Source organism: Vigna umbellata, chromosome 2 (genome assembly GCF_029865625.1).
Source record: "Vigna umbellata cultivar VRB3 chromosome 2, Vumbellata_1.0, whole genome shotgun sequence".
Classification (NCBI taxonomy): domain Eukaryota; kingdom Viridiplantae; phylum Streptophyta; class Magnoliopsida; order Fabales; family Fabaceae; genus Vigna; species Vigna umbellata.
In genome coordinates, this window is record NC_142166.1 from 8,098,832 (window position 1) to 8,117,338 (window position 18,507).

Below are 18,507 nucleotides of genomic sequence, written 5' to 3' on the forward strand. Positions count from 1 at the left end.
TACCATAGAACACTATGAAGCTTCTAGAATAATATTTTGTCAAATGGAAAGTCATAAACACATCTTTATGTTTTTTAAAAGAAAAGTCTTTCTCTTGTAGATGTGCATTTACAAGCAATAACTCGCAACTATTTTTAAAAAAAATTTGCTTTCTTATGTTTCTGCTTTTTAAAATAATAAGTCTACCCAAACATATTACAAATCATAATAAGTAATTATTTTATTAAAAACACTTTTTCTATCAAAATTTAAATAAACATATCCAAGTTTCATCGTTTTCATTCTCATAACTTTTTGACGTCATAATTTTTATTTCTTTATTTTGGATCCATATATTTTTTTTCTGTTAGATTTTTACATGAAAAAGAAAGAGTATATAATAGAAACAAAAATAAACCATGTATTTTTTTTCCACTTTCTTATTTTTGAAGTGAAAGCAACTAATTCAAGATCTAGACATCTAAAAGTTGAAAATCTAAGATATATATATATAGTCCAATGTCATCCTAGGACACCTAATATTCTTGATCCACGAGATCTTGTTCTAAAAAATAGGAAACAAAAACCTTAAACATGTAGAATGTATGAGATAACACTAAAGCATGGGACAAGGTAGCATAAGAATAACATATTCAATTGAAGTTCTTGTCAGAGAAGGTAGTAATCACCTAGTAGACAATTCAGAGAAAAGAAATCGTGATTTCAAAGTATTCATTCAAACAAAAAGCAGAATATAATGCAGACAACATTCTTCATTACTACCCTGAAAGGCACCAAGTGCAAAATTAGTGTATCAACTTTAGCTTTTGGTTCAGTCCCATAAACAGTGGCAGAAAAAGCATAAAAGAGCCATGACATTGTACCACACAATCACCATCCAATTAAATTATGCATATTTCAGTTACCAAGTGTCAGATTAATACTAGATCTCCCTTTTTCCTTTTACCATCATTCTCCTTTTTCTCCCTTTTGAACCTTCTCTTGCTTGCTAAATTCAAATATCCAATGCCTCATTTCCCAAGTTTTCTCATATTCTTCCTTCTCTCTTTGATCCAAGAAAGCAATGATTCTCAGGTTTCTATTTTACACATATATCTATATCTATATAAATATGAAGATGGGGGCTAAAAGAAAAAAGTTCTACCTCACATAAATCTGCACCTCTTAAGCATTGCTCCTAACCCAGAAGGAAAAATCAGGATCAAGACAAATACAAGCCAACCTGCAGATATGGGAGTTGGAAGTTGCCGCCATGTGTTGTTCTCTTTGTGTCTTCTCTTCAGTTTAGGTAACTTAACCTTTTGTTGGAACTTCCATCCTTTTAACAAAAACACAGACAAGTGCATGTGTGTTGTATCATCCATCATGTATGTTTTTGTTTTGCTTGGCATAACTACAAAGCCTAAGAAGCTGTATATAAAATAGAGTATTGGTGTTTAACTAGAAAAGTACAATATTGAAGGCATGAAAAGCTGTAGACAGAATTCATCAATAGCAAAAATCTGAACAAGAAGTTTAATGTATTTACATAAAGTCTCCAATTTAACCTTTTATGAACAGACAAAATAGCATTGAAGGTGTTTTTCTTGGTTCACTTGGCTCAAGTCTAGTAGTACTGGAATCTAAACAAACAAAAGTAATAAGGGTAGCTATAGAAAGGCATGTATAGGTACATAATTACTCAGTTCATAAAACATGTCTGCTACATTTGGAGCAATCATGGAAGCACTTTGGGCTAATTTATTCAAGTTTACTAGTTCAATTTCAGCTACTTCTTTTCATCTGTGCTGTTGAAAAGTTGAAAGATCCTTGGTTTCTTTTACAGGTCTTGGTAAAGCCATAAGATTAAGAGAGGAAGAAAACCAAGAAATCTCATATGAATTTGGCACCAAGTTGGATGCAGTTCCTGTAGTCAACCCTACAACTCCAGGCACAGCAAATCCATATCCTACACTAAACCCAACAACTCCTCAAGCACCTGGCACAATAGGACAAACCCCATTAACTCCTACAACCCCATACATGACTCCCATAAACCCATACACAAACCCAACAACCCCAAAAACAAGCCCTACAAATCCAACTATGGTCCCACCTAGCCCTACTACAACCACTACTCCCACAACCCCAACCACTCCTGCTACTGCATCAGCAGGTGGTCAGTGGTGTGTTGCCAGCCAATCAGCTGCAGAGAGCACTCTGAAGGTGGCTCTTGACTATGCTTGTGGCTATGGTGCAGACTGTTCAGCAATTCAACCTGGAGCAGGTTGCTACAATCCAAATACTCTGAAAGACCATGCTTCTTATGCATTTAATGACTACTACCAGAAGAATCCAGCTTCTACAAGCTGTGCATTCGGAGGAACTGCTGTACTTACAAACAAGGATCCCAGTAAGACTTTTCATCAAGCATTAAAGCTTCACTAGCTCAACATGATAAAAAAAAATAAGATTAGCATTTTGATGTCTTCAAAACAGACATGAGAAACTTTGCATTCAATGTTTTCAAAGCTACAGCCTATGAACAAACCAGAAGTTTTCATCCTCATGTTCCCATATCAAATATACCTTTTCATCCTAGCAGTCTCTCATACATGCCCTTTACAGTACAACTCGTATGATGCCTCTACTAATTCAAAACTTTTTGTTTATATTCATCAACATATATCCCTACATGCATACGCACATATATATAAATATAGAGAGAGCTATATGGTGACAGAAAACCAACAGACCAAAAAGGAAAAGTATGGATATATTCAGAGAAACAAGATTGCTAAGCATAGATCTTTCCCTGAATCCCTCTGTCAGTAACTAATGAATATTCTGAAATCTCAGCTCTATAACATACTGAATTTCTCACCAAAATTACTTATGTCATAATTCATGAATCCGTAGATCATGAACTACACTCACTTATCTAAGTTTTTTTTATTGGAATTGTAGTGTTAGAAAATCCCACCGTGCCATATCTGTTAACAATAACATGCTCTTCTCCACATCATTTCAGGTAATGGGAACTGCCGCTATACATCATCCAAAACACCAATGTGAGAGAATTTCTTAAACTATATATTACTCACCCTACTATGAATAAAAACATCATATGTAACTATATCTCTGAATTCCTAATATATGTATTGTTCATGCAGGATGAGTCCACCAACACCAACTTATGTAAGCCCCCCAACTCCACCAAGCACTATGACTCCAACTACCCCAAGTACCATGACTCCAACTACCCCAAGTACCATGACCCCAACTACACCAGGTATTATGACACCAACTGCACCAGGTATGACAACAATTCCTGGTGGAGCATCAGTGTATGGTTCGGGACCAACAGGAAGCCCCAATATAGCCACATCTGTTTCACACTCTGAATTGCTGTTATTTACCTTATTTGGCTTGTGGGCTTCACTTCATGTACAAAACTACACCTAGATGATGAACAAAGGGCATTCATTCTTCCTCTAAAACACCAGAAATTACTCGGTCTTCAGCAGTTTTGCAAGACTTCAAGGTGGCAGAGTCAACATGGCCTATTTGTCATATGAATTCTCCATTAAAACTAGTACTACATCACATAAATGTATCTCTGATAGATCATAAAGCATGAGAAACTGATAGGCTTGTAGACAGATATTTTACAATATTAGCAGAGAAGAATAAATTATTAGATTATCTACTTCCATTCAGAACTTCTGCTTAAACTGATATCAGCTATACTCACAACACTAATTCAGATGAATGTATCTTCACCTAATATGGCCATGCATTAAGTAACATTGCTATACCAGGAAACAGTTGCAACAATGTTGATGGAAAGATAAAATGTTTAAACTTAACTTTATTAATTAGGTGTTGTTCGTGCTTACACATCAGCGTGTCGTTCAATCCTGATGCAGTATTGTTTTATTTTATCACAGTTCCAATAAAAAGTATTTTTACAGACACAAACAGATGTTAAAGACTTAAATATAAAGCATAAATTTAAATTAAAACGAATATAAAATAAAAATATTATATGCAGAAAAAAAATCATCTATATAGTGTATTAGTTTACTAAAAATTTTGTTAACATAAATACCCTACAAATAATTTCATTAGTAATTAGTTCATCAATCAACAGTGCATGATAACGTGATTAAATACGTCTTTTCTGCAATTATTTCTGCAGAACCTTTGAAAAAATGGAAACTCAAGATTCAGATGTCGAATCAAAATAAATATCTAACAAGATGATTATTTCAGTTGAATTTATTAATTTTTTAAAATAACGCTATCAGGGTATTAATAGTATAATACATGTCCATTATGTACAAGTATCTATCAACAAGAGGATAATAATAATATTTATGTCTATTATGTACAAGTATCCATTAAAAATATTTAATATTTGTTACAAATTTTATTTACAAATATTCATAAATACGGATTTGTTTCTTATTATCCCTGAGTATCAAAATGAATTACGAAGATAGTCCACAAAAATAAAGTCATCAGATTTCATAGAAGAAGCCCAATTGGCCCATGTGAGTCAGTGCAGTTTTCCTATTTGATAACTGTGTATGGATAAAAGCACTCAAAACCAAACAATACCTTGAAATCAAATCACACAGCAAATGAAAAAGGAAATGCTACAATATATATATATATATCAACTATACTATCAATTTTGTGTACAAATATTCACAAACATATAAGTATTTTTATCATTTTGAAGAGTGCATACACACTCAAAGTTTGAAGAGTAAATCAATAACTTCTTCTCCTATAGTTGAAACCATGAACAATAAATAACCAATTGCATTGGAAAGAGTTTACTGAAAATTTGGTCTCTACTATCAAGACAAAAGTTCACTAAAAGTAGCTGAAATCGATGATTAAATTCAATTAACTGATTTCGTAATTTCATGGAAGAAATTAGCCAACAATATCGTCAATTTCAGTAACCACATTTATTGAGAGGGTTCATAGGGAAGTAGCCAGTTTAGATAATTTTTTTATTTAAAGAAAAAGTAATCGGAATTAAAATTACTTAAAACAATTATTTAAGAACATCATAGTTCTGTAATTTATTGTCTTTAAAAAAAATTCTTTATAGGCTTAATACCTTTTTTGGTCTCTCAAGGGAAATATTCAAATTGATCTTACCTTTTTTAAAAAGTTAAAAACGATCACAACTTGTGAAAAAACGGGTTAAGTTAATCTTTTTTCTCTTATGGCGTCAAAATTTTAACGGTGCAGCTGTCACCCTGGACAAAACATAACGAGGTGTCCAGTTTTAGTGATTTCGTAGTGTGTAAAGGTGAATGAGGTGTAAAATCAAAAATTGGACAAAAAAATTAAAATACGTGACAATGTACTATGAGAGGTTAAAATAAAGAGATTAGGGTTAGAATGAAATCCATTTGGGATTAAACATTAGAGTGAAAGTGGTGTTCAAATTGGAATCAGTATTTGTCTAGTTGAAGTTGAAATTTGAAGAGCGGATTGAAAGCGTAAGTCATGTTAGTGTTTATGTTCTTATAATTTTCTGAATGGGTATATATATATATATATGCTTGAAAAACTATGGAAAATGCATCTTAGTGGTGGTCGTAATCATGATAGCGGAAGTTTTTGTATATGAAGTGAGCCAAGCACCGAGACAATGCACCTTGCTTCATGGTTGCCACAATCCCAATTGAAGCAACAAATATGATCTGCAGCCGTACTTCTATCACATTCAGGCTTTTGTATGCAGAATTGCAGCTCTTGCAGTTCACATGGGACCAGTACCTGTTCAAATTAAATTGTAACCAACAATCTCAGGTAGCGGCAGGTTAAGAAGGGCAAAGGAAGCACCTCCCCCACCCAAAAACAAGCATTCCAAAAGTTGTTTATGAAAAATGCACAAGAGAAAAAAGGGAATCAACTATTTGTTGTAATTTATTTTTCATCAACTGTTCATGTGAATCTTGGCTAATTGATGGAGATTCACTAACCACATGACCTGAGACAAAGAACCGCTCAAGCAATTGGAGAGCACCAAAGTCAAATGGGTACCCATTTGGAACGGTTAACAGGTACAAAAATTGGACGAACGCAAACCCTAATTCCTTTTTTTTAACCCCTCAAGTTAAAATTTTGACGCCATAACCAAGTTAAAATTTTGACGCCATAACCAAAAGAAATCAACTTGACCCGTTTTTTTATAAGTTAAATATTTTTAACTTTTTAAAAAATGTAGGACCAATTTGAACATTTCTCTTTTTAGGGACAAAAAAGCTATTAAACTTTTTTATAAGTACTTTTAAGATAAAATATGAAGAAAGTAAACTTATGTATTTCATAGAACATTTTAATTTTTTATTTATTCGTAAATTAATGCTAACTTAAAAGAAGTTCGTTTTACATATTTTTTTCATTTTGAAAAATCTTGTGAAAACGTTGATGCAATCATATTCTATTCCATTAACTACTAAAAAATTGTATAATTCTAAAAGAGGTTGGGATGATACACATCACAGGAAATCATGAAGTGGAAATTGGAAGCTTTCGACGTCAACACAAAGAGGATGATGTTATCTTGCGTAATTGTTGTTTTCTATTTTCAAATTTAAAATTTCATCATCCATCTTAAGGATCTTATTTACTTTATTCATGATATCACCAAAATATTACATCACACATAAAAGTTAATTTATATTTTGTTTATATTATTTATTAAAAAATAATTTTAATATATCTAGTTTCATGTTATTTAGAAATTAAGGTCAAAAGTAATTAAATAAATATTTTATTTATAACACTTTGAGATTATGTCTTTTATTAATAAAATTGTAAAAAAGTTTTAAATTTTGTAACAGAATATACTTTAAAAGTGACAATTAATTCTAAATATGTACATTAACATATTTGATATCAAAAATAGATTTTGAAAGCAATCTTCATTCAATGCGTATAATTGACCGGTCAATTAAAAAAAGAAACTAATTAAAAATAGAAAACTAAAAATAACAATGTCTTCTTCTTTAAAGACAAAATTAAATGATAAAACATTTAAACAAAAACAAAAATTATTTTTTTACTTCTAATAAAATAAATGTGTTTATGAAAAACTCAATTAAAAACAATTGAAATTATAAAATAATTAAACGTCAAATTTATTAAACTATAAACCTCACCTACCTTGTATAGAATTGGTTCATGCAAATTCAATCATTTGGATTGAATTTACACGTAAGCAAAGAATACCGAGTTGAAACGTAACTTATTAACATAAGGTCAAACTGCATGTTCATGTGTACCATATGCGTTCTTCCATTTAATTTTTACCTAATTTTATATTATTTATGGACATTAATATTATACATTATCCATTTTATATAGATGTATATGTGTAGTTATCAGGATACTGTAACGTTTGAATGAACTTTTGAGAATTTCACGTAATCGTGTGGTGGTGGATGCTTGGAATATTCCTTCTTATAACTCTTGTTTTAAAATTTTTGAGACCCACCCCCATCTACTTTTTTCTTATAATAATATAATATACAAAACTTGTAATGTAATGTGCATAATTAATAATTTATGAATATAAGGAGAACACTATAGTTAAATTGGATTCTTTTATTAAATATGTATAGGTTATAATTCATGTACATTGGTGAACCACTTAAAATCAATATGATTGTCAAACTTAAATGACATATGATTGGTATATAAGAAGGATTAAGAATACTAATTGATGCTTGAGTTACAATTGAATTAATCAATTATACTAAAACAATTGATAATTAGAAAATATTATTTAAAATCAAATTCTAAATCTCGATTTTAGGATAAAAATATTAGTTTCACATTTTAGAACATTTAAATCATTACATAAAATAATTAATTCAAAATTTATAGAAAAGTTGTTTAATTTTGTACTGGTAAACAATTTGATTAAATTTACACTCATAAATCATTTACCTTGCAAGCCTAGTATTTATAATTAAATAAATAATTTACCTAGAAAAATGTAAAACGTTACATATAGTTTGTCTGTTTCTTTATTTTCAATTTGTATATAAACTAACTCTTAAATAATGAAAAGTTAATTTCATTCTTTATGCTTTTTTTCCTAATTTTTATTTGGAAAAACTTGTTCAAGCATACCTTTTACCTTTTACGAATTTAATCGATTTTTATAATAAGTTTTTATTTATAAACCTTGAGTTGATAACTTAAATTATAATTCACTTTTCTTTTATTTTAACGTATGTTTTTTTGGATTTTTGACGTTTAATCTTGTTCATGTCATATTGATAATGTTAAGTGGACGTCAATAGACATTGGTTGCACCAATACGAACATAGAAATTAACGTCGATCCTCCATGTCTGACATCACTCAATTCTGAGCGTCCATTGTCTCGCGCTGAGCGCAAAAATCCTTAGATTGTCACTGGAAAGAAGATGACGTCGGATGTGCACTAACTGACTTTCAAATTGTTTTTTTTTAAATAAATCCATTTTTACAATAAAATCATACCTGAAAAACAGAAAATGATTTCAGCACATAAATATAATATATTTTGTGTTTCAAGTTAACAGAATACTAAAGAATCTAAAAGACAATTCAAAACTTAAACTTAAACTAAAGCAAATTAATGTTCAACAATAATAAAAGTCTAGGCATGGGCATGTCCTAAGTCCATCATTTTATACTTATAATATATTCAAAATTAAATCAACAATATATTGCGAAAATTCAATCTAAAAAGTTTACAATGTCAATCATAATAACACAAGAAACTTAATCAAATAATGCAAAATCACATATGAAATAATCATATCTCTAAATAACCAATAATATTTCAAAACTAAAATTCATATATGTTATAACTAAGAACCCAATCACAAGCATACCCAAGACTCAATCACATGCATACACAAAAAGTAACAACCAAAAAACATATGAAAATCTAGTGAAGGGAAATGGAGAAGTGGGGAAGTGTTTTGCAAGCTGCACCACCGTTCAAAAATGCGCACAATATCGTCCTAAAATCGTCGCCCAAGAACACGCCAAGAACTTCACCAAAAGCCAACGAAAATGTATTTTAACCGGTTCAAATGGAAGATAATTCATCAAAGCGTAATGTAATCGGAGTAAAAATGATTTAAAAAAGGGCAAATGGGAGAAAATTGTACCTCAATAGCAATGGCTCGCGAAGAAGAAGATGAACAGTGAATTCGTGTAACTGTTGCTCGTGCTTGCGGGTTGGTAAATATCAGGGATTTAGATGTTGGCTCCCTCCCAGCCGACATCTAAATCAATTTACATGTCGGCCCCCTTCCTCAACCGTCGTCTAAGGCCTTTAAAAATTAATTTTGGCGCTGGAAATGAGGCATTTACGGAGCGAGTTGAGGTTCAAGGGTGAGGGGCCGACGTCTAAGGGTAATGTAACATGCCTTTTAGGTTACTTTCTGCAGACGATTTTGTGTTCGAGGGTTTGGGGACTGACGTCTAAAGACAATTTAGATGCCGGAGTGTGAGGTCAGACGTCTAAACCCATGTAGAAAATCACTTTTGGGTTATTTTTGCATACCATTTGGCGTCCAACGTGGCCAATCGACATGTAAATGAGCTATAGACGTCGGGGGATAGAGGGGCGGACGTCTAAATGTAATAGAATTTTTTTTTCTACTTTCTCGCACATTTTTGGCGTCCAATGAGGGGGACTGACGTGTATAGTAAATTTAAACGGCGGGACCCCATAACCGACATCTGAAGTGAAATTTTATTTATAAAACTGTCACCGGTCATTTTTAACATTAGATTTTTTGTTGTCAAACTTTATACGTGTGACGTTATACACAATTTCTACATTAGTAATTGTAAGACCCATAAAAATAAAAATATATATATATATATATAGTAGTAAATTTTAGCATTTTATTAGTAATAATAATTTTAGTGGATAGAAAAATGTAAATTTTGGATATAAAATTATAGTAATTTTATAAGGAGAAGTTAAAATTTTTGATAACTTATTTAGTATTTTTTTAAGAAAATCGAATAGTAAAAATTGAATAGTGAATAGTAAAAAGTGAATAGTAAATAGTAAATAGTAAAAAAAAAATAATAAAAATAAATTTTCAGCATTAAGATTCCTTAGCATGGAAGAAATTAGTAGGTAGAAACTAAGATCAGATTTGGTGAGTAAATGATTAAAATATTATTTTTTAAATAATATTAAAATAATAAATAATATTAAAATATTAATGAATAGTAAATTTTTTTTACCTATAAATAGCCATAGGAGGGAAAGGTATTTTGCACCAAAAAAAAAAAAGAGGAATCAAGTGAGAGCTTGAGAAATAGAGAAGAAAGAGTTAGGGAGAAATTTTTAGTTGCAAGAAGAGTAGAGGTTCTGAAGAATTTCAGGGAAACAAATTCGGAGTAGGAGATAAGTCTGGAATAGAGGTAAGGGGAGCTAATCTTTCTTGTATATGATTTTTATCCATGTTATGATAATGAATATGAGTTATGAGTATGTTAAAATTTTGGTAATGGTAGTTATCTATTCACTTATATAAATTTAGTTTTCATGATTATAATTTTCTTATTTTCAAGTTAGTATGGTAAAAATTTTCTTTTAATTATTTTGACCGTTGGATTTAGCTAAAATTTTAATATATGAATCTTAAGACCTATTTCTTCACTTTGACCGTTGGGATTTGTAATTAGAAGTCTGTACTTAGAGAAATAAATCCTGCATGTTTGAGTAAATTAATTACCCCTGTAGATCTATTACTGAGTCATCTCGGTAAAATATATATTACGACTTATTTGACCGTTAGATCAACTTGAAAATTTTATATATGATTCCTAAGATATATTAATACACTTTGACCGATCGGATTATAAATTGAAAGTCTATGTTTGGAGAAAATAATTTTTAAGTTTTGAAAAATCTGATGAACACTATATTTCCGTTCTTAAGTTATTATGGTAAACATTTCATATATATTTTATTTACCGTTAGATTGAGCCCAAAATTTAGTATGTAATTCATAAGACATATTAAGTCATTTTGACCGTTCAGATTTGAAATTAAATGTCTGTGATTAGGGAAATTAGTTCCGCATTTTGAGTATAACCAAAAACCACTTAAAATTCTGCACCTGAATTACCTCGGTAAAACCTCAATATCTATCTAGTTAACCGTTGGATCAACCTGAAATTTTAATATGTAATTTATAACAAATAGTGAATTATTGTGACCATTCAGATTTGAAATCGGAGTTACAGATTTATAGATATTAATTTCGTATCTTCTCAGGGATCTCAATATTGCTTAATTTCTATTTTTTGATATCTATATTAACTTTCGGTGTTAATATTATATGCTATTGTTTTAAATCTGTAAATAAGAAATTTGTTAAAAACTAGTTGAGGAACGCTTTGGCTAAGGAAAGATTTGGTACTTAAGTTGTCCATTGTGACGCACCTCTCTTTCCTGGAAGTATACTCGACGAGTTTTTAACTTAAATCCTATTGAACAGATTATGTACTGTTAAATTATTGTGTAATATATCTTGTTGGAATATATTCAGTTTGTATGATTTCTGAAATAATTGGACTTTATTAGATTTGAATTTATGCATCTGAATATGATTGTGAATTATAATGATGTGATTTATGTGGAGAGTATGTGAATGTATGCGATATAGTCAATTTGTATGACTTTTGGGATGGATGGACGTGATGCATATTGGTGTATGCATTCTGATTTGGTGTTTGATGCATATTGGTGTATGCATGATGCATATTGGTGTATGCATGATGCATATTGGTGTATGCATGATGCATATTGGTGTATGCATGATGCATATTGGTGTATGCATTCTGATTTGGTGTTTGATATATATTGATGCATGCAATGTGGTTTAGTGTGTAACTCATATTTGTTTATGTAATTTGATCTGGTATAGTGAGCATAGTATGGTTTGATATCGAGGTATGTTTATTGTATTGAATTGTTAGCTCACCCTTACATGTGTGTGCATGTGAATGCGATGATCGTATAATGCGTGATATTATACGGGAGCAGATGAAGGAATGTCGTCTGAAGCAATACCAATGAAGAAAGAGATCGAAGATAAGTTAGAAGGATTCAAGTTATACTTAGGAGTTTATAGTTGAAATCTGAGTTTAAAATATGTATATCAACTGTGAATTTTTAAGTGTGAGATTACGGGATGTTACCGTAAATATAATAATATGAATTATCCAATGTGAGATATTGAGATGTTACAGTAATTAACACTTTTACGTTTATTCTGTCATTTAATTAATTTATTTTATATCTATACTCTAAAGAAGATTTATCTCTACACATTTTTTTTTCTTTCAATTTTATCTTTTAATATTATTCTTTTCAATTTAAATAAAAATATTTTCTGATTTTATTTTTTTGACTATTTTTTAAAATTAAAATAATTATTCATAATTCAAAAATAATTTATATAACAAAAAAATTATAAAAATTATAAAACTTATTTATAACCCATAATTTTTATAAATTAAAAGCTATTCAATTTTTTATTTTAATAATTAAAAATCATTTTATATTTTAGTATTTTTTTTCTTTAATAGAAAAGTGAAGGGCGCCCCCTTTCACAAGAAATACACAAATTTCACTAAATTATTTCTTTAGATTGGAATGCAGAGTGTTTCACCTCCAATATCTCATCCTGCATCTCCAACTTTTTCAAAACTTTATTTTTAATTATAATAAACATTTTTGCATTTTCTTTTCTTTTTCATTTAAAAACAATTTTCACTATCTTAATAATAATTTAATTTAATTTAATTTAAAATTTAAATATTATTTAAAATGATTTTGTATTTTAATAATTATTAAAATATAATTTATATTATAATAATAGTTATATTAAAAACATAAAAATAAAATAAAATAATAATAATAATAATAATAATAATAAATAATAATAATAATCAATTTGATTTAATATATTCAAATATATTAAATTATAATAAAATATTAAAATAAATTAAATAATTATTAAATTTTAAATAAAAATTGAAAATTTTAAAAAACTTATTTATATATTAAAATCTATAAAATATGTTAATACTTTTGCTTTTTATTTAAAATTTAATAAATATTAAACTTAAATAAAAATTATAATATTACTTATTATATTTTTATATTTTAATAGTTAATAAAATATAATTTATATTTTTTAAATAGTTCTATTAAGAAAATTGAAAAATAATAACTAAAATAAAAATAAAAATAATAACTAAAATAAAAATAAAAATAAAAATAAAAATAATATTTAAAATTATATTTAATATATTTAAATATATTAAATTATATTAAAATATTAAATTAAATATAATATTTTAAAATTTAAAAAAAACAAAATTTTGAAAAATTTGTTAATCGGATATAGATATCCGATAAGTTATGACTCAGATATCCATATCCGATAAAGAATGTTTTTAAAATTTTATTTTATATATAAATTTTAATAATTATTTAATTTAATTTAATATTTTAATATAATTTAATATATTTAAATATTTTATTTAATATAATTTTATTTGTTATCTGATAAATAATTGTTTTAAAATTTTATTTATTATTTAAATTTTAATAATTATTTAATTTAATTTAATATATTAATATAATTTAATATATTTGAATATATTAAATATTTTATTTAATATATTTTTACTTTTTTGTTATTACTTTTATTTTAATTATTTTATTTTTATATTTTTAATATAACTATTATTATAATATAAATTATATTTTAATAATTATTAAAATATAAAATTATATTAAATAATATTAGAATTTTAAATTTAATTATTATTAAAGTGGTGTATGTAGAGTCTTTCTAACAAGAAAAAGAAAAGAAAATAAACATATATTTATTAAAATTAAAAACAAGTTTTTTTATAAAGTTAAAGATGTAGGATAATGATGAGATGTCAGAAGGTTAAAAGTAGAATTTTTGAAAGCATAGGATAAGATGTTAGAGGTATAGGATGAAACACTCTGAAATGGATAAGGGCTTTAATTCAAACATACAGCCACATTTAAGGAATTAATTAATTTTTAAAAATATCTCAGCCTGTGTATTACTTTAATGTCTTTCCAGATATTTTTATTTATTTTTAATTAACTGAATGCTTAATACTGTAAAATCCTATTTGTATGACAATCACTCTATATCATAAGTTGAAATTATGAATCATATTCAATCCAATCATTTTCAAAGTTGTTAAAAACACAATTTCTTTTATATCATATCTCCAATTATCAATTTCATTAAATAACGATAAATTTAAATTTATTAACTTTATAATGTCAACAATTATCCAACCTAATTTATTTTCATGTGTACTTTTTAATATGAAAAATTAGGTTAAATAGCTCATCGTAAATATGTGTTCAAAATATTATATAAATAAATATAAATATCATTATTTTAATTTTAAATTCGTTCATATAATATTGTTAAATCAATCACTACATTAAAATATTATTCCTTTTGAAATTTAAAACCTTATCATGATTTTTTTTTAAGTTTTGTTTTCACCTAAAACATGATTAGAAAGTATTGTAGAAGGATTTCTAAAATGAATTCCTAATGACACCCTTATTTGTGAAAAGTTAACCCACTTGCAATATTTTATGGAATGATGTGAATCCACATTTGGATGTCTCGTCCTCTTTGTCTCCAGCCGTAAACCATTTCAAACTACTTATGATGTCTCAAAACACAAATTTCTGTCCTTTCTGGTTTGTCTTTATACTATGAACTTGTAATACTTTAAATTGTATAAAATATAAAGAAATCATAAAGTTAATATATCTTCCACTAATATTGATTTCCTTTTACTTCATAATTCCTCCTTTTGAAAGACATTTCCTTGAAGAAATAACGGCTCAATTTAAGGCATTAAACTAAAATTATACTGAAGTCAAAATTGTAGAAAAAGTAGGTTTACACTAGCTGAGATAAGACACCAAAAACAAGGTTTTATTTAAAGTGATTAAATCCAAATTGTACATATTTAAAGAGATTAGAAAGATTTTATCATATTAATATACATTAATGCTTTTGGTCAAACAAGAAAAAAATTAGTCATGTATAGTTATAGCCATGAATAATTAGTTTATGGTCAGTTATGTTCTACCTATTCAATGTACTTTATTTTTGTTCAATATACTGAAAAAGTATATATGAGATTCATCTTCCTTTGTGCTGAATATGAGCTAAACCCAAAATGCAAATAAGAAATAATAACAAACTAATTAAAGATAAAAATTATTGTGCATACAGTTTGTTACTAATACAATTTATAAAGACTTAATTTATAGAAAATGAAATATCAACCCAAAAGACTCCCTAAGCAACAAATTTGGGAGGTTTCTCCATGTAAATCTCTTCTTGCAAATCGTTTTTGAGGAATTTGACCAGTGGATAAAGAGGTAATTGTTGGAGAGTCACCATGACTATAAATAAACTAACAAAAAACCATCTTTTCCATGGGAAAAAAAGCATATATGAACAAGTTAAACGCAATGGTGACAAAAGAGAGGTCAGAAGAGACAACAACGAAAGAAGTCATGGATGAATAGGAGAGAAAAATCTTAAAAAATCCAAGATTCTTCAATTAAGGCACCTAAAAAAGGAAAAAGAGCAACATCAATGCTTTGAATAGTTGCCTGAGAGAAGAGGAGACGTGCATTGCACACGATGACCTCGACGCTATGAATTACTACTAGACATATCACCATGCACGACGAAAAAGGAGCAAATTCATAACTTCAAAAGGCGTTAAGAGCGCGTAGGAGCTCCGATGAAGGCGTCGTTAGTGACATGGTGGTTGTCTGACCGAGACGATCAAAACCATGTGATCATCGATTGAAACTTGAACTTCAATAGTGGCAGCGGTAGACAATAGCAGTAGACGGCGGTGTCGCCGGTGACAATAGATGGCGCCACCGCCGACAACAGATGTAGTGCCAAAAGCACCAAAAACTTTTTTTCAAAAGAACCTTAAGCTTTAGATACCATGTTGAATATAATGAGAAACTATATATAAGATTAATCTCCTTGTGTTATATATATATATATATATATATAGGGTCCTCTATTTATAATAGAAGAAATATGGACTAAGCCCAAAATACAAATAAAAATAAAAAAAATTAACTAAAAAAAAAGATAAATATAAAATAAAATAATATATCTAACAATTTTTAACGTGATTAAAGAATCATGAGTAAAACGCAGAAAATAACTAAAATAATAATAAAAATATAAATATATATTGATGAGTAAACAAAGAATAAATTATTTTAATTATTATTAAAATAGAGTTTTTATCAAATTTTAAAAAATACATATTATTAAGACTAGTAAAAAAATATAAAAAATGAAAATCATATAGACTAAAATAATCTATAATGAAATTTCTTGTCTTTATAATGATATCATACAATTAAAATTTTAAAACAAATGAAATAAGAAAAAATTAATACTAAAATAAAGTTGGTTGTAATTTATTTATGTAATATAGTTTATAATATATTTATTTTATAATAATTTAATTTTATATTATGTTCTTTATTAAATATTAAATATTATATTATACCTTTAATTTTCATTTCTTTCCTTGTATATATATTCTTTTTTTTTGCGTTCCATACTTCTTTTCCTTATAATCTTTTGGAATGACTTTTCATCCTTTATTCTGGTAGACTACGTCACTTAAAAGGTAAGACAAACATTTGATTTCTTATAAATTAATTATGTTTTTGAGAGAAATGAAAGTATACTTCTAGTTAACTATTTATAACTCATTCTTAGTACTGTGAAGCTTAATTCAGTTCTATATAGTTTAGTAGTGTGAGATGTTTTTCTCTATTTAGCTATATAATAACAATTTTATGTAAAGTTTGAAAAATACAAAAAAGAAATCCTTCCTAGTGTAGTATAATATTCAGATATTTGAAAGTTGAATCATGTTCTTCTTGTAAAAGATTCAAACGATAACTTGTTTTTTTCAAACTCTTGAGGGTTGATTATGTTTCTTTTTTTCTTCTAACTTTCTTTATGTTTGTTAAAATTAAGTTAGCCCTTAATGATATCTTGACATTTATAAGCTTTTGTATGTTGAACCACATTAGAGTTTTAATATTTTAGAGTTTTATACATTTTAAACTTCCAACACAGAAATGTTGGGCATATAACACTAAGCGAAACATATAAATCCTAGTGCAGTGTGAATGTAGGCGTACAATACTAAGACATTTGTACGCTGAACCACATTAGAGTTTTATACATTTTACCAACACACCAATGTTGAGCATCGAGAGAATAACTTCATTGGTTTAAAGTTTCGCAGGAAGGGATCCTTTGGTCCAAATTTTTGAACAAATCCTTATTGATAAATAAATTTAAACAACACCATAGATTGACCATGGGATAGAACAAAACAATCAAAATTGCAGACAATAGTGCTCTCAAATCTATAGCCAATTTAAAAGGAAAAAAATTGTTTAATATAGAAGTTGAACGAAATAAAACTATACAATATGTAAAACATAGAAGGCAATATATATATATATATATATATATATATATATATATATATATATATATATATATGAGTTTTAACTTACTTCGTGAAGGTTGAGTTGTTTACAAAATTTAATATCAAGGTATTATTGCTATTGCTCCATGAACTTTTTACTTCATCGTAAAAGCGATTTAGGAACTTTTCATAAAAGGGGTTTCTTTGAAACTTCTTTTTCATTTCTTTAGGCCATCTTTCTCGTCTACATAGTCCCCTCCTCATCGTCACGCCAATCTACCTCGTTATTGACTTGGAACAACTCATTATCGAAATGTCACCCTCCCATTGGTCACCAAACATGTCATGTTCTTCAACAAAAAAGGTCTTGAGAGTCATTATTGGTATTGTCATTGACTACCTAACTGGTAATGTTATTGTCGTCAACTTCCCCTATCTTAGTAGCAACGGCCTCAACCTCATCATTACAACATTTTTCACAACCTTCATGTCTACATAAAATTCGTCAATAGTCGCACCAACGTCGCCTACCTACGCAATGGTCTTCGACCTATTGATTTTTTTTAATCAAACTTCGTGTGTAGTCGTGAATGTAGGTATACAATACTTAGGCATTTGTACGTTGAACCACATTAGAGTTTTAGATGTTTTTAACTTCCAACACACCAATGTTGAGCATGCAATACTGAGCATAAAATATACTTCCTAGTGTAGTGTGAAAGACGAGATAAAGTCTCTTCATAAGAGTAAAACATGGTCTTTAACCAAGATACCATAAGGAAAGAAGGTTTTGGAAACATATGAGTCTATAGGTTAAATGAAGAACCAGACGATAATAAAATATATAAGGTTAGGCTCATAGTGAAAGGGTCCAACAAAAACAAGGAAA

At 28.2% G+C, this 18,507-nt stretch overlaps 1 protein-coding gene across 1 annotated transcript; it reads left to right on the top strand.

Annotated features, from left to right (window-relative positions):
• The first annotated feature begins 837 nt into the window (after positions 1–837).
• LOC148203337 (uncharacterized) lies at positions 838–3,812 on the top strand. Its single transcript, XM_088105978.1, has 4 exons — positions 838–1,288; positions 1,826–2,392; positions 3,011–3,050; positions 3,153–3,812. The coding sequence occupies exons 1-4, from the start codon at positions 1,231–1,233 to the stop codon at positions 3,442–3,444; spliced, it is 957 nt and encodes a 318-aa protein (XP_087962104.1). The 5' UTR covers positions 838–1,230; the 3' UTR covers positions 3,445–3,812.
• Positions 3,813–18,507: the final 14,695 nt, after the last annotated feature.